The sequence below is a fragment of the Centropristis striata genome, chromosome 20, assembly GCF_030273125.1.
Source record: "Centropristis striata isolate RG_2023a ecotype Rhode Island chromosome 20, C.striata_1.0, whole genome shotgun sequence".
Classification (NCBI taxonomy): Eukaryota; Metazoa; Chordata; class Actinopteri; order Perciformes; family Serranidae; genus Centropristis; species Centropristis striata.
In genome coordinates this window covers 19630222-19651095 of record NC_081536.1, presented here as the reverse complement: position 1 = coordinate 19651095, position 20874 = coordinate 19630222, and the positions used below count along the sequence as shown (strand labels likewise).

At 37.6% G+C, this 20874-nt stretch overlaps 4 protein-coding genes across 7 annotated transcripts in view; 1 reads left to right on the top strand and 3 right to left on the bottom strand.

Moving 5' to 3' along the window:
- Positions 1–103: 103 nt before the first annotated feature.
- dync2li1 (dynein, cytoplasmic 2, light intermediate chain 1) lies at positions 104–8563 on the bottom strand. The gene is made up of 13 exons (XM_059359198.1): positions 8535–8563; positions 8335–8458; positions 8177–8211; positions 5141–5210; positions 4677–4765; positions 4222–4420; positions 3895–3963; positions 3581–3658; positions 3317–3396; positions 3155–3225; positions 2877–2974; positions 2593–2685; positions 104–561 (listed from the first exon to the last, which is right to left on the bottom strand). Exons 1-13 carry the CDS (start codon positions 8546–8548, stop codon positions 499–501), a joined length of 1083 nt encoding a protein of 360 aa, XP_059215181.1. The 5' UTR covers positions 8549–8563; the 3' UTR covers positions 104–498.
- A 1076-nt stretch (positions 8564–9639) lies between these two features.
- Positions 9640–11409, bottom strand: lyrm7 (LYR motif containing 7). The gene is made up of 4 exons (XM_059358803.1): positions 11054–11409; positions 10840–10910; positions 10283–10364; positions 9640–10119 (listed from the first exon to the last, which is right to left on the bottom strand). Exons 1-4 carry the CDS (start codon positions 11130–11132, stop codon positions 10049–10051), a joined length of 303 nt encoding a protein of 100 aa, XP_059214786.1. The 5' UTR covers positions 11133–11409; the 3' UTR covers positions 9640–10048.
- A 107-nt stretch (positions 11410–11516) lies between these two features.
- On the top strand, positions 11517–14120 carry hint1 (histidine triad nucleotide binding protein 1). Its single transcript, XM_059358802.1, has 3 exons — positions 11517–11733; positions 13484–13588; positions 13792–14120. Exons 1-3 carry the CDS (start codon positions 11623–11625, stop codon positions 13957–13959), a joined length of 384 nt encoding a protein of 127 aa, XP_059214785.1. The 5' UTR covers positions 11517–11622; the 3' UTR covers positions 13960–14120.
- A 1019-nt stretch (positions 14121–15139) lies between these two features.
- cep170aa (centrosomal protein 170Aa) overlaps positions 15140–20874 on the bottom strand; it is a 42703-nt gene continuing 36968 nt past the window's right edge. For 2 of the 4 annotated variants that reach the window (XM_059358796.1, XM_059358798.1), the window contains 7 exons: positions 20519–20792; positions 19959–20169; positions 19383–19550; positions 19202–19290; positions 19003–19096; positions 18852–18903; positions 15140–18459 (listed from right to left, as the gene is read on the bottom strand). In XM_059358796.1, the coding sequence (XP_059214779.1) occupies positions 18128–18459; positions 18852–18903; positions 19003–19096; positions 19202–19290; positions 19383–19550; positions 19959–20169; positions 20519–20792 (1220 nt within the window). In that variant the 3' untranslated portion in view covers positions 15140–18127. Of the gene's footprint in view, positions 18460–18851; positions 18904–19002; positions 19097–19201; positions 19291–19382; positions 19551–19958; positions 20191–20518; positions 20793–20874 lie in introns of all 4 variants that reach the window. The other 2 variants (XM_059358797.1, XM_059358799.1) reach the window with 2 other exon arrangements.

The window sequence follows — 20874 nt, the reverse complement described above, 5'->3', positions numbered from 1 at the left end:
CAACCATAGATCAACCTGCTGCCTCAAATGGCTTAGACATTATGCAGATTCACCAGAAGGTTCTGTACAGTTTAAACAAATGGAACAAATATTTGCACTGGTGTCAAATTCATTATTTTTTTAATATAAGAGTGGTACATGTAAACTAGAGCACTATAAATCCACAGTTTGATTCAAAATGGAATGATGTACTGCTGTATATTATTGAGTATCAGAAGAATATCAATGTTCTAAGCACTATGTATTGCATGTATTTGTGTACATTATTGTTTAAATATTGTGATTGTAATGTATGAATGAATGAATGAACAGAAGGTGATGCTTATTATAATAATGTAAAATAGTTTATTTTTGAAAACACACTTTTATGATCAGTCAACAAGTAGTACTGTAATGTGTAAATATAAACAATGATACTGAAGGAAATAAATAAAGCAAAGTTAACATTGTATTTACATTAATCTGTGGCGTGTGTGTGTGACCATAAAGCTAAGTTACTCATGTTTCCAGCTCCAGTCCTTTCCATGACTTTGCTGAATCTCTTTTATACTGCTCCAACTCCTGATGCAGACACAAATAGAGAAGAAAAAACACACATTATAGACATAAATAAAGTACAATAGAAAAGTCCAGGCAGTTGCACAGACATAGACATAGTTGTTTTTCTTTTCCACAAAAAATGTAGATACAGCTCACAGACACCATTATATTTACAACACCATCAACATGTTATGCATGAAGATGAACACTGCAGTTTATCTATAAACAGCTCAAGGACTGCAAACATGAAACATTAATTCAGGCTTTATGATGACTCAGGCAGGTCAACTGGGCTAGTTTGTTGTTTCTTGCAGTTGGCCTCACTTTGGAAAAGTAGGTTTGAAAATCACTTTTAGATTTTCTAACTTGTTGTTTTTCTATTAAATGCAGTAATGCTTTTGTCATATGTTCTTATTAAGTGTTATACAGAAATCTACTATCTTCTCTGCTCTTGGAGAAACTTAAATAAACTGCATTGCAAATGTTTATGGAAAAGCATTAATTGCATTTGTTGGAACTCGTAAAAAGTGCGCAAGTAAAGAGGGGGCTTATATAAAATTCTAAATATGCTCTACCTGTCATATGTATATATTTTCGTTTGTTAATGTATTGGCCCAAATACTGAAGGGATCCTATTAATTTCTTTTTGCCCAATTGCTTTTTCCCTCCGTGTTTTTCATGAGGTTATATAGTCACATCATCATACTGCTGTGTTTGTTATGTGTATTATTTTGCCTTTAATAAATAAACCAAATTGCCTTCAAAACTGCAGTAATTGTTGTTAAATGCTGGATTTTTAAACAGATGTTTAGCTCTATAATGCATATGGAATGATAACAAATAAGAGGCACAAACTGGGTTAAAGGGTAAACAGTCTTAGACAGGTGGGTGCCCTGACATCTTTCCCTCTATACATGTACTCGTTGGAAAAAACCTTTAACCCATATCTCTTACTGGTTACTCAGACCAATTACTTTATGTGTCGTCGAATGTCAGAACAAGATGAACGTGAGCGATAACAGCATTGTGAGTTTACTGCAGTTCAAGTGCCGGAGTGTCCTACTGATCTCTGAGGTTATAAAGCCTGTTAATGAGACCATGACATAAACACTGCTACTCACAGGCATGTGAAGGACAGAAGGTTACTCTGAGTCATTGCAATGTTTAAGACAGGTGTGGAGAAGAGTGCACAGTGTTACATTGATTTGTCTCTCTGATAAAGTGTGAATTCTTATTAATCCTGTTTACCTTTACATTGAACGGGGAAACTCCTGATTACATTTGGGGTTTTTTTTCCATGTGACCTCACTACACCAAAAAATATTTTTTATAAATAACCATTATAAAAAATCTCAAGCACTCTGAAATGTCACCCTGTCTGGATTCTCAGTACATCTTACCTCTTGATCAACTAGAAAATAAAATGCTGTCTCGTCAACACCACCCTTCTTCAATTACCTTTTATTGTTTTGAAATCTTCCTTAATATGTGTGCCTCTTCACTAGGAGATAAAAGGTTAAGGTCACAAAGCACGGATAAGTGCGCAAGAATTTACGAAGACGGAGGTCAGAAAGATAAGGGAGAAGATAAAGGTAGGAAATCAATGTTTCTTTAATTATGTTCCTATTCTTAAATTTTGATTTAATTGTCAGTTTGATTCAGTATGTACACATTTATTTTTTCTTTGTTAAATGAAAACTTTAAGTTTGTTTATTTTTTCCCCAAATTTTCTGTTTTCTGTTTTATCTTTGATCAATAAAGATACAATCCTATATAGTTCCTACTGTCTGCTTTATATCTGTGAACGTACCTGAATAAAATTCTATAATTATTTCATATACATGGAAGTAAGCATTTACACAACAATAAAACTGGTTGTAAACTCTTCGTTCATGACATTAATTGCAGTAGGACAGTCTGTCCAGGATCATAGTCGAAACGATAATATTGTTTCAACTATAATAATAAGAATATTAGTCTTATTATAGTATTTACAGCTGTACAGCTGTAAAGTAATACAACACAAGCCTGTGATTGGTCCAGATGTGTTACCTGATCTTTCTGGGCTCTCATGGAATCAATCTGAGGCTCACTGTACTGTGGGTCTTTGGCTGGATCCTTTAGTTCTCTCTGCTCACTGGTATTCTGGAAAGACAAATAAATTAGATGGACACAATTAGATCACAAATGGACTATTTACTGAGGATAGTGTTCATGTAAACCTGCATATTTATTATATGCAGACATAACCTTGTTAATATGATTATCCAATTGGAACAATCAGAGGCTTAATCAGTTGCATTTAGCAATACTGATTAAGAAAATAACTCAACTACCTCTTGGGGGAAGACACGCTCGTAGACTTTCTTCCAGAGGTCCTTTGGGTTTTTAACATGTAGAGAAGAAATGTCTACATCAGTGGTAGGAGGGGAACCTAAAGCAATTGGAGCATTACTTTAAACACAATATCACACATTACTTTTTATGTTAACAAAAATTAAGGTAAAGAAATCTAAATATGGTTTGCATATGTCTTATAACACAACACAGCATAGAGTTTTATTCCTATTTAAATGCACTACTGCTTTTGACCACTGAGTGGTGCTGTTCTCACCAATTTGGCTGAAGGAGTCAGAGCCTGCTGGGATGATGAGAGGCTTGGTGGAGTCACAGGACACAGTTTTCCTGTGTATAAAAAATAAATACATAAAAATAAAACCAAAGCATTAAATTCCACTAATACTTGGTGTACCGCGCTTTATTCTGTTCCCCTCACCCTCTGTCCAGACCAAAAGCCAGGTGAGAGAAGAAGCTCTTGGTTTTTGACATTTGGCTCTCTGACTTGATACTAGTGAACTGATGAAAGAAAATTAAAGAAATATGTAATAAAATAAAAGTTAATCAGACACAGTTGATGAACAGAAGGGATGTATTAATAATAAGACAATTCAGAAAAATACTAAATAAAAAGTAAAAACTGCAGTTTTTACTAGAAATTAGGTTAAATGTAAATATATATGTATAGTATAAGTGCACTTACAATAAGAGAGGCTGCATAGTAGTGGGCAACAAAACGCAGTGCTTTACTGACCACTTTCTTCTTGTCAGAGTCAAATTCCTGCAACACAGATGGAAAAACTCCCTTTAAATGTGTTACACAGATTATACCGTGATACAAGAAGTCACACCAAAGTAACTAACTGTGACTAAAACAAATCAAACAATTAACAACTCTCTGCCTAAACAACTTTTAAGTTGAACGAATAACAAGCATTTCAAATGTCATAAAACATATATCATTCAACATAAGACCTCCCCAAATATGTAAAGTTTAGGTTGAAGTACGAGTTTTACCTGAAAGATGTCGTATTTGCTGCCAATGATCAGCAGAGGAACAGGAAAAGGACTGACCAGCTCTCTGTCCTGTTGACATAGTCACAGTTTCCTCAGGATACATGAACCATCTTAAATCTTTTGATATACTGTAAATATAGCTGTTTTTTTATCATGCCGGTTTTGTTAGTTTGTTTGTTGTTCATTAGTCTTTTAACATTTTAAATTGTGACATGGTACAAGTGCTTTCCATGAGCTGCTGGCAACAAATATGCTTCTATATGTTTCCCTGGACTGAAGAAACAGTTATGCTTTAATAATGGCGAGTGTAATGAGCTGAGGTCTTACAGGATAGTCTTTAGGCAAGACACGTGTTCCTGAGTGGACAGGCGTCTGGTGTTTTGCTCCTGGTTTTGCTTTCTGTGCTTGTCGTGCCTGGGAAAAGACTTTCTCCAACTGAGCTAATGCTGCCTGTAGCAGCTTTTCCATGGTTCCCCATAGGGCGTTGGGCTTAGACAGGTCCAGAATGAGGATGACAGAGAGAGACCTGAGAAAAGACAGGGAGGATTACTGCTCTGGCAGGATACACAAAAGGAGGTGTTGGTGATGGTGAAAGCACCCAACCCTTACTGGCATGAAACTTCAGATCAAATCATATTTACTTTAATGATGCACATACAATAGACTAAATAGAAAACATACATAATAATCACGTATAATCACATTCAGAACATGTCAAACACTACCCCTTACTGCAAAACAGTGCAGTGAAAGAGATTGGAAGACCTCAGGAATGTTTGTACCTGATGCTGACAGGAGTGATGGGGATCTGGACCAGGTCTGACAAAGAAGCACCTCCTCCCAGTTCCCATAAGTGGGCTATGTCTTTAGGCTGAAAGAGGAAGTTACACAGTATGTTCAAGATGTAGTACTGGTAATTGTGGAGAATAAATGTGGTGTTCTGTATGTTGTTGTCCTCACAATCTAGTCTCTAGCACCATTTTACAAAGACAAAGTTGCTGTGTCCTGCAAGTGTTTTGTTTAGCCACAGCAAAGATGACAGAAAAAAATGGCATTTCCACACACTTATTTAAATACACAACTGATTTCCCTGTACCTTCCTCATGTTTTTGTCTGATGTTTAACAAAGCTTCTCTTTTATCAGTATAAATAACAACAATTATATGGCTTGAGGAGGTCACAACTTATCAGGATTATCTGTTGTGTTTTTTTCTTGTAAGTGTCTAAACTAACAGTACAGCCTTACTGTGTTGTGCCCTCTGGCCCTTCTGCCAAAGGTGTACTCCAGCGCCAGAGTTGGCTTGGATGGTTCATCCCTGGTGGATAAAAAAACAAAACATTCTTAATCTTGTTTGACAACAAAATCTAAGCAAAAATATTTAACCAGCTTTCAGAGCTTTTAACTTAATTGCACTGTGTTTTTGAGAGTTGATAAACTAACATAGGCAACATTTCCTAATGTTTGAAAAAAATATGGTGAAAGTGCCCTCTTGGGTACCCCTGTGGTAGATAAAACATGAAATGCCCCCCAAGGTGCCCGCTTAGTGCACTGATTTTTATTTATTTTTTAAAACTTAATCAAAGCAACATGGTGCAATACAAGACAATACACCAACAAAACACCGTCAGGGGGTTTCAACAATACAGAGGCAAGCTTTCATACAAAAACATTGTAAAGTGTACATAAATTCAAAGTTTTTATTGCTTTTATGTTGGTAGATTTCTTAATAGACTTAATATATTGTTTGGTTTCACTTTCAAAGACAAGAAAGAGAGGTTTTTGATTAATGTAACGACATTTATGGATATGCCATTTGGCTAAATGTATCTTGAGATTGATGATATAATATTGTCTTTCTTTTGCAAAAGGAAAGTCAGTGAAACCAAACAGTATATGTACAAAGCACAAGGACAAATGAGGTTCAACTGAAGAAGAAATCAGGTTACAAATATCTTCCCATAATTTAGTTGAGAAAGGGCAAGATCAAAATCAACGAAAAACATCTTCAGGGTGTCCTTCACAGAAAGTGCAGTTTAAGTCTATGTCTTTCTTAAATCGTTGTAAAAATAACTTTAGATGGGTACATTCTGTGAATTATCTTAAAAGATACTTCTTTAACCTTATTATTGATTATATATCTAGCAGGTAAATTCCAGATCTTTTTCCAGTTAAGGTTATTAATAAGGTTATTCCAATAGTTTGTTACATATGGAGTTGATACGACTTCTTTCTGAAGTAATATCAGTATATTACGGTTACTATTGCGAAGGGCAATAATGATGGATTTTGTATTAATGTACTTTTAAATGACATAATTACACCTAGAGGGATTGCATTAATGACAATATTAAATTTGCTAATAGGAATTGGGATTCTATATTTTATGATAAATTCTTGATATGTAAGTAATTATCCGTTTGAGTTAAATAACTGTGAATAAACCAATAGGGGTAAAATAAGGATTTGTTTCTATATAGAATTCTTTATTGTTCTATATGTAGTATCTATGCGGGGAAAAATTATGTTTGTAGATTAATGACCAGGAAAGAAGCATCTTTTTGTGATAGTTGGAAAATTTTAAGGCGATTTTTTTCAATATTGTAATTACAAAATAAAAGGAAATGTAGGCCTCCTAATTTAGAGAAAATAAAGTTTGGTATGAAGTTCCAAATTGAAGAGGGGTTCCTAATGAATTGTTTTAGCCAATTCATTTTGAATTTATTATTCAGAGTGTGAAAGTCTAAGAAGTTAGGACCACCCTTATCATATGAATTCATTATTACTGACTTTTTAATGTAATGGTTTTTGTTTCACCATACAAAGTTAAATAGCATCTTATCAATATTTTTTGAGACCTTTTTATTAACATCAAGAGATAAAGCAGCATATGTAAGACGGGAAAGTCCCTCAGCTTTGGTTAGCAAAATTCTGCCTCTCAATGACAAACCTGAGTTTTATCGATAATAAAGTTAAAGTTTAAGTCGCATCTGGCTTCCTTATATTTAGTAATGACAATACCTAAGTAAGTAATGGAGTCTTGTATAGGTATATTACATATGGAAGGGATATTACATAATTTAAGAGCAAGCAATTCACAATCCTTTAAGTTCAAGCAAAGTCCGGAAGCAACAGAGAACGTATTTATCAAATCAATGGCTAAAGGTATCTGAGAGCTATCTTTTAAGAATAAGGTCGAAATTATCATCAGCCAGTTGGCTGATGATAATTTTGTTGCCTTCCATTGAGATACCTTTTAATGGACTAAGCTCTATAGAGTCGGTGAGTAGCTGTGTACATAGGAGAGAAAGGTAAGGAGATATAGGGCATCCCTGCCTGACCCCGCGTTTCAGGAAGAAACAAGGAGAAATACCTGCATGCAATTTGATTTAGCAGTTTCCATTTGTATACATTGTTCGGATGGCATTGCTGAAGTATGAACCAAAACCAAATTTTTCTAGAGCGAGGAATATGAATTTATGTTCAATTGTGTCAAAAGCCTTGTAAAAAAAAAAAAAAAAAAGAATGAAACTCTCATCCAGGCATAAATCTGAATAATCAATTAAATCAAGTACTAATCTGACATTGTTGAAAATATGTCTATTTCTCATGAAGCCTGATTGAGTTTCATCAATTATGTAATCCAAAACAAATGTAATTATTTTAGCAAATGTCAAAGCAAATAATTTGTAATCATTATTAAGTAAACAAATTGGGCTCCAACTGTCAATGAAGAGTATGTCTTTTTTTGGCTTTGGGTTAAGGTAGGAGGAAGGGATTCATTGCCTATACATTCTGAGAAAAGACCTAAGAGGAAAGGTGCAAGCTGTTTGGAGAATGCTTTATACAATTCAGCTTGAGGTGTTCAATAGCCAATGTGACTTCCTGTAGTGTTAGTGGTTTGTCACAAGATTTTTTAAAGTCAATATCTATTGATTTTGTTTCTGTAAGAGGCCCTAAAAAATGGCAGGTAGATTCTTCACAGTATTTAGATTCATATATTTTGGAATAAAAATCTGAACAATATTTAGCTATTTTACGAGGGTCATATGTAATGTCTCCATCAAAACTAAATTTTTGTATTGTGTTTTTTTAAGCAAAGAATTTTTCAAGTCTAAAAAAGTAAGCGGTATTCTGCTCCCCTTCCTCTAGCCACCTTCTTCTACTTCTCACAAAGGCTCCCTCAGCCTTCAATCTATAAATGTCATCGGTTAGTGCACCGATGCCCCACCACATGCAGCACGTGCCCTTTTTCTGCTTGTGTTCGATCACACAGGTACTCACCTGTCGAGGCATCTGAGGAGAATGGACGTTTTTCCCTTAAAAAAAGAAGAGCAAGCAAATAGAGCTAGCGTTAGCTGTCATTGGCTAATGACAAGACAAGGCTTCTATTAGAAAGTAGTAAATGTACCGTCCGTGTTGTGGCACGTCGGTAAACTTACGGCAGCCTTGCTCCCCATCAGAAACACACTCCTCTCGCTGCTCGTCTCCTCTCCGTCATCCTCCGCTCCTTCTGTTCCTCGGCTCTGCACCTCCGCCGCAGCCTGCTCCCATAGCGTGTCTAGGCTGACAAATACAAGACAAACAAAAACATGCTATTGTGTCCGTGATAATGATAGAGTTATTAAAAACATATCCTCACCTTATTTTTGGCATTTAAGTGTTTTTTTTGTTTTTTTTTACCAAACTCAAATTTCACAAATTTACAAACTAGCCAAACGGCGACACCCGACGACAGAAACCGTTGCTAGAGTAACGGCGGATTTTGATGACGTATTCATACCTATAAAGAGCATTGTGGGAATTGTAGTATGTGCTGGCGACGTCTCTACTGGGCAAGATTTTTTTTCTTTTGCTTCATAGGTTTTTATACCTCCAGTTAAAGAAAACAATTTTATGACGCTTAATGGTTAAATTCCATTTAGTGATACTTCTCTTTAAGGAATTTGGGGTTCTGTTGTAAACACTTACTGTAGTTATTATTCTTCAAACTAGACTAAAACATGATTTAATTTGCAAAATTCAGGTGACTCAAGATACTTCTTTTTTTTAAACCATAGTGAGTCTAGTATTTATTTACTTAAGCCTGCGTGGGTCCTATGAAAAAATAAATTGCCATGTAACTACCTTGTAGCCTCTTTTCCTTAAGGAAGCTCAGATCTCTGGACATCTGTAGTAAGATGCTGCGGTTGGACAGACTGGTCTAAAGAGCTGGTTCTGTGGTTGGAGCCAGGTTGGACACACTGGAGGAGGTGGTGGAGAGATGACCTGTCAGCATGTTCATGGCCATCTTGAAATACCGAGATCATCCGCAACACGAAACCTTTATGAGCCAAAAAAACAGCAGTGGACGGCTCCTCTCTCTCTGTTGCAGGACGGAGAGATACCAAAGATCCTTCACTCCTACAGCCATCAGGCTGTCTCATTCTTCCAGACTAACTTAATTTCCCCTCGGGGATAAATAAAGTAATTTTGATTTGATTTTCTGTTTTTTGGATCCCTTGTATATTCCACTTACGATGTATGCTTACTATTTTTTTAAAATACAGCTGCTTTGCCACAATTTTATCACAAATACAAAATCAATCCAATAACATGTAATTGTTGATTCTGGGAGATCCTGGTAGCTATTGCAGCCATGTATTATCTGTGGAGCTGTTGTGGTCTTTGCCCTGAGCATTGACAACCATCATGTTAGATCCAATTATCATTTTGAGCGATATGAACAAAAAATTTAACCTGAGACAGTCTGTCAATATGCCTCTTTAATCAATACACAATGAAACATGTTTGGTAGCAACAAAGTAACATTTCCCTTTTAGCTCAGTTGAATCATAAGCTCATAATAAATAGGCAGAGTACTTCTAAATTAAATGAAAACATTTGAATTATATTTGACAAAATACTGTACAATAAATTGTGGCATCTCGTTTACAGCACACAGTTTTCAAAGCACAAAAGCATGAAATTGATGAGATTTTCAGTGAAACAAAAAATATTTCTCAACGCAGTGATGATTTTTAAAGTCTTCTTTGATAAGGAGATCCTGAACAACTTGTGATGTTGTTCTGGGTTTAGTTCTTTAAAATGCAGATGGATGATATTGGACGAAAGTAAGTCCCTTTAATTATCAAAAAGATGTAAACACATCATCTGTCATGACTTTTTCCTTGGCTGGTCGCAATAGGGCACATTTTCCAGCAGAAGGTCCTCTCTGGGTCTAAGCACTGACAGAGACAGACAAGGAGAGAAAATAAATATAGTCAGTACATATCATGAGAAAAAAAGCATTTAAATGTGTAAAGCCAGAGAGATCCAAAATCCTGCTGTATAGTCTTTGCACACGTTACTTTCTAGCATAGTTGAGAGAGGAAAAACATAACAACATACAGAGTGTTTTGTCTCCAACATGTTCCATTTGTATCACGCCCTGTCGAAGGACAACTTCCACATCTGTGCCCATTTTGATCATCTGTAGAAGCAGAAAGGTAAAAAATCAAACAGATTATGAGTCAAAGGCCCCTTTTTTGCAGTGCTGCCACAGCAGATCTGCACTGACAACTCCCTTCCTTGAAAATAGTGCAACTCTTGTCTTTTTTCAATTCAATTGCCAGAATCGAGTCTCTAGCACCATCTTGCAGAGACAAAGCTGCTGTGTCAGAGTGTACCACCAGTGTTTTTGCTGTCTTTGGTTGTGTGTTTTAGAAAAGCTGCGAATAAAACAGAGCAGAGCTATTCTGCTATGGTCAGCTTTAAACAAGGTTTTTAATTTTACTGTATGCTTACTGCAGCCCTCCACTGAGTGGCTGAATTGTTTAGGACAAATGTAATTCTAATCATGGCATGTCCACACACTTATGTAAATACATTGCTGATAAAGTATGGCAAAATAAATATGCAATTTACATGAACAAACTATGTCACATTCTGCTGCACTTCCACTGTACCTTCTTAATGTTTACGTCTGATGTTTCATTTTTGTTTTTCCGGAACTCCTCATTGATCTTTAATCTTGCAGCTTTGTGGGGAAAGAAGAAAGTATTTTACATTGCACAGCATGCTTACAGTTATCTATTTGGTCTGTATTGGCTGCTAAACATCATACAAGAATAATACAGCCAAAGATGTCCTTCTGCTGGAAATCAAACCTACTTAACTCACCTGTCAGTGCTCTGTCATCTTCTTTGAATACAATCATCCTTGTTCTGTGCAGCGCTTTGAATGTGCTCAGGACCTGCATTTATACAGACATTCACCTTTTAGCAACATCAGGGCAGCTGCTACTAGAAGTAAATCAGCTGAAGATACTTAGAAGAATTCCCTAGAAGAGGGCCCAAGTGTGCGTACATACAGGCAAAAACATAAAAGTACACAATTTCATAGCATACAACGGGGTCTGCACACTGTTAACTCAAAATAAATATTTTAATCCCTTCTTTCTTTGTAAACATATGTTGATTAGAATCAACACAGCAACATAACTGTAAAAGAAGCACTGTTTTCTGGTATTATTTTAATAAAACATGTTCATATTTAGTTCTCACCTTCAAACGAGTCCCCATCTTGACTTTTTTAACTGACTTCCGGCTCGGAGGAAGTGCCAACCAATCAGACCAATCAGTGCAGACTTTCCGATGACGCGTTTTTGTAGTCAATAAGCGTTCGCTGTAGTCCGACATCGACAGAGCCAAAAGCGGTGCTGAACTGACAGGCGGTTCATCTGCGCCAACATGGCTGATGAAACAGCAAAAGCGCAGACTGCCCAGCCGGGCGGAGACACGATATTTGGAAAAATCATACGTGGGGAGATTCCTGTGGACTTTCTCCATAAAGATGACAAGGTATGCATTCAGCACCTGCAGCCATTAGTACAATGTGGGTGCAGTAACTGCTTGCAGACTGCGGGTAAGCGAGCCGTCATTCGACTCTCCGTGGTCATTTCAGCCGACGTTAAAAAAAAAGGGAGTGTGCCTGTATTTTAACAATTACGGTAAATGCAACATCGAGTTAAAAGCTAGCGACAACAAAGCGATTTATGTAATAACATCCGGTTTTCAAATTAAAATTGACGCGTGGTTATGTTAACGTATAAACAAATGCATACAAACAGGAAAATTAGATTAACGGTACAAATACTACATAGTACTTTTACTGAGTAGTTTTTGAGTAATCTTACCCTTAATCTTAAACCCGCTTCCAGAGAACAAGAAACCGCATTATCGTATACATTTGAGGTGGGATAAAAAATAACTTTTTCTGTAAGTAGTTTATGAGTCTAATGTTTTTAAACTCATTATTTCTTAGATATCTGTACTTCTAGAAGAAGTACTGAATCTAAAATTTTTAGACTTGAACTATTTATGCAAGAACTGTTTTTGTTTTAAGAGTTTAATTTCCCTGTAGGCTGTTGTATATAGAAAAGCATCTACACTTTGAAAACCGGATGTTATCATGTATGTTATGCGCAGTCGCTAGATTTTAGCTCGACGTGTGCATTTACCGTGAGTGTTAGAATATAGGTCCCATTTTAGCTAACGTTAGCTTCGCGCCAGCTTTGCAGAAACGGCTACTTTCTGTAGTCTTAAAGTAGATCGTTCATGACGATGTCGCGGTGACACAACACAGTTTACTTTCAGGCTGCTGGACATGTGCTTTAATTTATTCTGAGCTGTGAACTTTTGACCATCCATAATACAATATTGTATACATTTATGTACACGCAACCGTGCGCCTCTTTGATTTGAAAACATGTATTTTTTTGAATTAAATTATATTTTACACATTGCTTTGACAGGCTTAGCTTTTGTTTCCTGTGTGTTAGAAGTCATTGCTCATGGTGCATTTGCTGCAACTTGGCACATGCAGATATTTGGCTTTCCACCAAAGTATGACAAGGTCCACTTCTCTGCCTGCTACTCCAGCAGATCATTTTAATCTACAGCCTGTGAACATTCATATGTCATTGTTGCTGCGGATTTGATTATGAAACAAGTATTTTTACTATTTATGAGTAAAAACCCAAAAAAATGAAATTAGCAGAGTTACAAGCCTGCTACATTCATGCAGAAGATATTATTGAACACCACTGCCTGTCAAACAGGCTTTACTACTTGTGATGTGTTTATGCAGTGGCAATTAAAATACATGCTATGTGATTGGTACAGTTTCACCTCTTTGTATGCATGTAGACAAATACTGTATGACAACAGCAGCCTAAAAATAGCTATATCATATAACTTACACTACATTATTCTTTACAGATATGTGTTTAGCAAGAATTAATTTAGTCCTTTCAGCAGGAACAGACATTGATATAATTTTTAATTTCTTTGCAATACTACCACAGCTTTCTTACTACAGAAAGGTTTACCCATCGTGCCTTTAGTGAATGTGCAGAGTATTTACATGTATATAAAGTAAATGAGACGGACAACATATTGGTAACATCTGTAAACAGAATATAGTCCAATTAAACATCATCACAACATGCAACAAAACAACTAGTGTGGAATTTACATTACAATTATTATGTATTATTGATCCACAGTTTTCTGCACTTGCCTAAATTACTTTGTGTTATTTGTATTTCAGTGTGTGGCCTTCCCTGATGTTAATCCTCAAGCTCCCATTCACTTCCTCGTCGTCCCCAGAAAGCCGATTACTTCGCTGTCAAACACAGAGGATGGTGATGCTGAAGTGAGTATAATTTTATGACCTAGCTTTTATAATAGACTGTAAAATAAATAATTTCCACTTGTATTGATTTGTCCAACAACAGTAACCACTAGATGGCACCATATACACAATTTAATGCTTGTTATTGTAATCCAGGGGTTGCCTGCTTATAGACATGCATTTTTCCATCAGTCACTTTCATTACTTCTCTCTGCGTCTTCTAGTTGTTGGGACACTTGATGATAGTTGCAAAGAATCTTGCTGCAAAGCAGGGCCTGGATGATAACGGCTACAGGCTTGTCATCAATAATGGGAAGCATGGAGGCCAGTCCGTCTACCACCTCCACATCCACATCCTGGGTGGACGCCAGATGGGGTGGCCCCCTGGTTAACCTCCGTCTCCTGACACAGACCATCCTGCCATCAGTTTTCATGTCTGTCATCTAACAACCACTACTGGTCAATTTAGACCATAAATCAGTTTGTCATGCAAAGCAAGAGTCAAATAAAACCTGGAAATGTATCCGTGAGAATAAAATGCACTTCACAGCAACAGAGAGTCTTCGTCTTAAATTCCTCACGCCCTACCTTTTTTTTAAAGATTTGCAGAGAACTTAAATGTGTTAAGAATTCAAGCTTATGTCTTTAACAAATGAGACACAATTTTCCTGTTGCTACTGTTGAGGACAAATTTTATCACTGCAACTGACAGTTGGAATGATGGATGTGTAGTCCGGAGTAAGAGACTTGCTGCTGTAGCTCTCACATAGAGGTTTTTCATCAGTGAGATACACTTTGTCATCTATTACCATGTGCTAGTCAAGGTGTCATGAAGGCACTTGCCTTGGGCACAATAAATTGAGTTCAATGTGACAAAACATTTTATGCACAGAAACATATATATTATTTGTAGCTGTAGAAGTATTGTGTGTATGTATGCAGGAATATTTACAACAATGAGGTTTCAGAAAGTGCATTACAAGCACAAATCATTACTCATGAGAGATCTAATTGAGCTATTCTTGCAGCAGATGATTATATTTTCATTCTTTTGGAGACGAGTGTCAGATCTGAGTTTATTGATTTCAATGGGATAAATTAAAGTGAGCACAGACTATGATCGATTCTTTGTCCCAGAGTTACCAAAGTAAATGGTTGACCAATTTCTTAAAAGCCTTTCTGATGGCCAAATTAGGAGGAAATTAACTATGTTCAAGACCTGTCTGTCTCCACAAAAGTCCCGCGAGTTATGGCAACATGTATAGTGGTGGCAGTACGCAAAGTATCATGAGACTGTCAAGCGTTTTCGTAATGATATGTGACTATTAGATGTAAAAGTCTAATGTTATCAAAATAAACTATAAATCAATTATTAAATCTTCCTTATTTCCAGTAGCTTTGTATTCTCCCAGGTAGTCATAACACAAAACACCCACCAGGGGGCGTTCAATGCCCAACTGCTGAGCTACTTTCTTTATTTGTCATATGAGTTGAGTTTGTCTTTAAGAAATACATTTTCAATCAGATAAAAACACTTCCCACAGAAGTTAATAAATGAAACTGAGAAACAAATGAATGGCTCTGTTTTATTAACAGTAAGAAACAATGCAGATAGTTGAACAAATATAAAATGCATGAAACATCCACAAAATATTAAACAAAAAAAATAAATAAAATGGTGTTTTTTTCTTTACAAAACGACAAAGAACACTGATCGGATGACACATGTAGAATTTAAAAAATAAACATGTACCTAGCATTCACAGTCCCCTAACTTCATTTCTTTTGATAAAACGGGGGAAGGGGGAAAAAAAGAAAAAAAAAGATTAGAGGTTTTGTTTGTACAGACAGAAAAGTTCCAGAGAGTCAAGGCAGTCACTTCTGATATCAGTGATACCATGCTGTCAAACCATTTGACATTTGATGCAGCCTTTCACTGCTTCTTCACTACTTCTGTATGAAAAACACCACAATCTGATGTGCAAAATAAGAGAAATCTTTTAGACGACTACATCTTTTTCTTTTCTTTTAATCAATGCCCTTCTATAGTCAAAATGGGCACTTTGAGGCATTGAAAAATAAACATTTACAGTACAGTATAGATAGAAGGAAATGAACATGTATTCTGGTACCTAAATTCACTATTGCAAGAGTATCTAAGTCCTAATATACGGCCTTTAAGTCATCTAGAACACAGACTATAAGCTGGAAAAGATTCAGAAAAAGGTTTGTCCCCTTAAAGTAACTAGAAAAGCAGCAAAGTGAAAAATGAACAGGTTAACCACACGGTCTCTGCAGTACTACAGTATCAGTACGCCCCCTAGTGGAAATAGATCAATCCGCCTATATACACTGATATGAAGTCGCATCATAAGAATTATTAAAATAGACGGGGAGCTTATTTTCAAACTTGTTCATTTCTACTCACTAACGTTCCTCAAAGACACATTTTGAAGCACAAAAGGCCTCTTTTGTAGGTCGCCTGTTTTTCTCAACAAGACGATAATTAAAACCAAATCCAGCAGCTTTTCCATGTTCTGGTTTCGTGTTGCCCCTGAGAGGCAAGTGAGAACAAAAGTTTTCTGGGTGAAAATGGGTTTTGACAGGTTAATCTTTCTCAGTTCCTTAAATTGTATTTTTCATTTGTGAAACTTGTGGGATTAAAAAAAATAGTCAGGATCATTTTTATAAGTGTTTGTTGTCGTAGTACTATTTTTTAAAACACAATACCTTGTGTTAAGAGTAGAGGGTGAACTGAAAGAACAAAAATAAATGTTTTTAGTCGTATTTAGAACATTTGGTGCATTGTTATAACAACAAAATATTTTCCTGACAAAAGAGGGGGAAGAATATTTCTTTTTTTTATTACCTGATTTCACAGATGAAAAAAATAAAATGAGTGTAAAAATGATCCTGGCAACTTTTTTTCAACATTGCGAAAAAATGCTCTGGAGTCATAAAGAGAAAATGGGTCACCAGAATTTTTTGTTTCACTTGGCTCTCAGGGCTTCCATAGATGAGAGATAGACAGAAGAAAATGAAGTGTGAGGTGATTCACAACATTAAAAAGTAAAGTCTACAATATCTACAACACCAGTATCTAAATATTATAAAATATTTAGTTTAAACAGTTATTTTCTTTGTGCATATTTGCTAGTGTAAAAACATGTCACATCGTCCGTGACTGGAAAAAGTAGAAAAAGCCAATTGGAAATCATAGGACACTTGAGTGGATGTACTGTAGCAAAAAAGCTAAGGGCACTGAATCTCATAGGCCGCGTCGCAAGGGCCAAAAAAGATACGCAGCAATGATTAAACTGGTGTTTGAATAAATATGCTTTTTGAATGAGAAATGGTCTTTGACATTCAGAGAAATGGAGAACTGCAGGTTCGAGATGAACTGCCTATTTTAAATACAGATTCTCAGGCTTTTGCACAACAGATGAATTTCTAGATGGCTCAACTGTTCGAAAATGACAATATAGCTAAACATTAACTTTGGTAAGTGATTATTTTTGTCTGAAAAATGATCATTGGTTTCCCAAAGGCTGTTACTATCGTGTAAAACTACCATTCAGTATTAGTAAGGTCAACATAGACACCAACTTGCAGGAAGAAAGCTCTCAGCTCTGTCCTGTACATGCTACTGGAGGGACAAACTTTTTCCAACTACTGGGGAGGGAAAGGAAGGGAGGGAGGGAGAGAGGAAAACATAAAGGGTGAAGGAGAAATAGGTGAGCACAGAGATGGGGAGGCACTACAAATCCTTCAGTTTCAGAGACGCATCAATGGACGGTTAGAGTTATGAAAAACATCTGCTTGATTTGTGAACCATTTCAGACACAAATCATGTCTCTATGACTGTGTGGTTTATCAGGGAGGTTACTTAAGGCTGCTGAAATATTCTCTGTACTGAACAAGAGCTAATAAATCACTGCAGTGCGTGTCATCATAGTGTAAATAGAGCATATTTTGCAAGTGTTATATTACAATGCATTCTGTTTGTCTGAAAGTATTGTTTTAAAAGTCTTGTTTTAAAAGTTGTTCTGTATATTATATGCGGGGAGAGGGGCTGCTACCATCGAGTATGTGTTTTTAAGGCATGTCCTTAGTGTAGGTAGGGTCCAGACACATGGAGAAAGGCAAGAGGAGGAGACTGGAGGAGAGTGGAGACTGTACAACCACAGAGATCTGTCCACTGAGAGAGCAGCCAGGTGGCCTTCAGTCCGTCAGGAAGTCGGGTTGGCCAGTAAGCATGAACAGTTTTCAACTTAAAAAGCTCATATTATGACTATTCTAATAATTCAGGTGAATTTCCTGTTCCAGAGTATATCCATGATGCATCAGTCGGGGTCTGGGCCAGTTGAAGAACTTCATTTCCGGCCAGATCTGGTAAAACTTTTGCTAAATTGTGTTTATATTATAACCATAATCCTAGACTGGTGTCATCAGCAGAACTGTTTCTACACCTGCTTTGTTATTGTGAAGACTGATCGCCAGCCAGCTGCACTCCAATCCAGACTTTAATCACGTAACACTGATTTCAGGGAAACTTTCTGTTCACTTCTGAGCGATGGCCTCCTCGCCGCTCGGCCGCATGCGGTTGAATGGCAGACCTCCGACTCCTGTTAAACCGAGACTCAGGCTGGGGTCTCGTGCGGTCTCCTCCGTGCTGGCAGAGGAAGCCTGAACCCTGGCGGACGCTGCTGATCCTCCAGGCCCAGGGAGGATCTCCGGCAGTGATTCTTTGGCGGCGGGTGCAGACCCAGGGCTGGTGGCGGAGGGGGAAGTTGTTTTGGCGGTTTGGGGTTTGGTAGGGGTTGTTGGGCTGGTCAGGCCGAGGCTGGCCAGTGCGTCCAGAGTCCCATCTGGGTCTACCATCACGTTGATGACTGAGACAGAAACATGAAAAGAATGAATGTGTCTTAAATGTGTATATTTATATATTCACTGCTAAAAAAACCTTTGGATTAAAGGCGCTGAAAATCTATTTTGTTGGTTAATTTCTTTCTGAGTGTTAAACTCTTGCGAAAGTAACACCTTAAGATGTTTTGTTGCCTTAATTGTTGCTTATTTATTCATGAATATTTACAGACATGAGTTCAGATTTGACACCAAGTGTTAAGAGCTTTCATTTTTTTCTCTACTTTTGCCTCTGTCATAGAATCCAAATAAAACAAATAAAATTATGTTGCATTTAAAATCCCAATAATTAATTGATTAAACAGTTTGTTTAAGTGTTAACATCTATCAGTACGATTATGATAATAGTGCGGGTATTTACCTTGAAGCTGCTTCTCAACTCTCTTCAGTTCAAGCAGAATCGAGGAGATCTCCTGCAGGGATGAAGAAAAGACACAACAAAACTATTAGCTTCGAATGACGCTACACTTTTCTTGTTATCCAATAATACTCAGACTGATCGGTTTCTGTACCTTGTTGGAGGTTTTCAGGAGTGGTATGTCACTCTCCGACCGCAGTTTATTCTCAATTTCGTCCCAGTTCCTGTCCTTATCTTTGAACAATATCCTGGAGAAAAATAACAACAGGGCACATGTTATTTCACAGTGGTTTTACAAAGCCTCTTATCTGTACATACACCCTTACATACTCACAGATGACAATCACAATTACCTGATTTTTCCTGCTGTTTTGTCGATAGAGTGTCTGATCTTGGTGGACAGCTGAGAAACTGAATTGAGCAGCAGGCTGTCCAACACCGCCTGAATACACAGAGGGACATAAAGAAGTTTAACATCCTGAACGTGATCTCTGAAGTGTTCTTGCAAGCATGTTGGTATTTTTTGCCTCTCACCTCTTCTCGGTTCCAGGTCCGTCTCCTCAGAGCTCGAGGCTCCAGACTGTCAGGGGCACGGGGGCGGAGCTCCACTGGCTTACCGTTGATCTCTGGTGCCTTATTGGTTGAAATCACAGGCGGGATCTTCCTGAAGTTGAGGCTCTCGTCAAACACTCGATCCACCAACTTGCCAAAGACAGAGAGATGTAAAAGGGAGAGGGAGATGAGATTCAAACACTTAAATAAATTCCTTGCAGTGTTATTCCAGCTCTGTTTAATAGATTTAAATTGAGATTTGTGAGAAATGAAGGAATTAGACTGTCAGAGAGAGCTAAGCAGCTCGAATGCTTTAATAGTCCAGCAAAAATGTCAGATTTTATCCTATAGTAATAAAGTAAGTAAATCCTATCATGGCAAAAATGATAAAGGAATGAGAGTGGAGCAGATGTGAGTAATGAATGAATATCTCTCACAACAGATGAAAGCTACAAGGCAGCAGAGGGGCCATTTTTATCCAAGCAACAGAGGAGGGATGACAAAGGCGCAATGGAAGCACACGCAGTAAGGCAGTAATAGAAGAAGAAAAACGGGCACCTTTCTCATGCTCTCCTGTATGTCCGGCTGCGTGGGCCGTGCGGGGCCTACCTCTTCCCGGGTGTCGATGGCCGATCCCGGGGTGGTGGCGGCGGTGCTGACGGTGGTGCTGGGTGCCGTGCCGGATGAGCTGACTGAGTCAATCTCGCCAGCCACATCGTGGATCTCACGGGCCAGGATGGCCAAGTCCTTAGCCAGGTCCTGGCTGATCCTGCGCACACAGGGGAATAACCTGTTAACCATCAGACAGATGGAGGAGTTCTTTAGACATTCATATAAACACATGCAATCTGCAGAAACAAGAACCTTTATCACATACACAACAAGATAAGAGTTAAGCCATTAAAGGGATTGTTTAGATTTTGAAGTGATATTGTATTAGGTACTTATAGTGAACATCCTCTATAGGTAATACGCTGACTATGGATAAGTACCTCATAGGACCCCACTTAAAAAAAACAGAACTATCCCTTTAAGAGCAGCCGTTAATACACTTTGCATTATGTTATCATAATAAAACATTACATAGATTCATGAAAGATTAAAGCTCAGATCAATACCTGGCTATCTCCTCGCTGTGCGCTGTCCAGTCCTTGATGTACTCCTCTTGCTCTTTCATGCGGTGTTTGATCGCCACTCCACCCGGACCCGTCACCACGCTAGAGCTGGGGCTTGCAGTGTTGCCAAGTCTCAAGTTTCGGTGTGTTGTGAGATGATGTGGCCGCACGTGGGAGCGTCCTCCGTGCTTCGGAGAATTCCGGTTCGAACCAAACTCTTCCTCCGAGGTGGAGCCGTACTCTGGCGGCAGACGTCTCCACCTGCTGCTACTGGACACTGTGAAGGTAATGGAAGGTAAATATGTTTAGTCAGGATTAATGGACATTACATTTCAATTACATTGGTTATTTATGAAGTT

Bases quoted from the DNA above. Each gene is read 5' to 3' on its own strand.
- dync2li1 (XM_059359198.1), bottom strand. The intron at 3,964-4,221 runs GTAAGACCTCAG...CTATGTCAACAG, and splicing joins TCTTGCCTAAAGACTATCCT to GACAGAGAGCTGGTCAGTCC. The intron at 3,397-3,580 runs GTAAGTGCACTT...TTCTTTCATCAG, and splicing joins ACTATGCAGCCTCTCTTATT to TTCACTAGTATCAAGTCAGA.
- lyrm7 (XM_059358803.1), bottom strand. From the start codon at position 11,132: ATGCAGGTCCTGAGCACATTCAAAGCGCTGCACAGAACAAGGATGATT. The intron at 10,911-11,053 runs GTGAGTTAAGTA...TTCCCCACAAAG, and splicing joins AGATGACAGAGCACTGACAG to CTGCAAGATTAAAGATCAAT. The intron at 10,120-10,282 runs GTATGTTGTTAT...TGTCTCTGTCAG, and splicing joins TGTTGGAGACAAAACACTCT to TGCTTAGACCCAGAGAGGAC.
- hint1 (XM_059358802.1), top strand. From the start codon at position 11,623: ATGGCTGATGAAACAGCAAAAGCGCAGACTGCCCAGCCGGGCGGAGAC. The intron at 11,734-13,483 runs GTATGCATTCAG...TTTGTATTTCAG, and splicing joins TTCTCCATAAAGATGACAAG to TGTGTGGCCTTCCCTGATGT. The intron at 13,589-13,791 runs GTGAGTATAATT...TGCGTCTTCTAG, and splicing joins CAGAGGATGGTGATGCTGAA to TTGTTGGGACACTTGATGAT.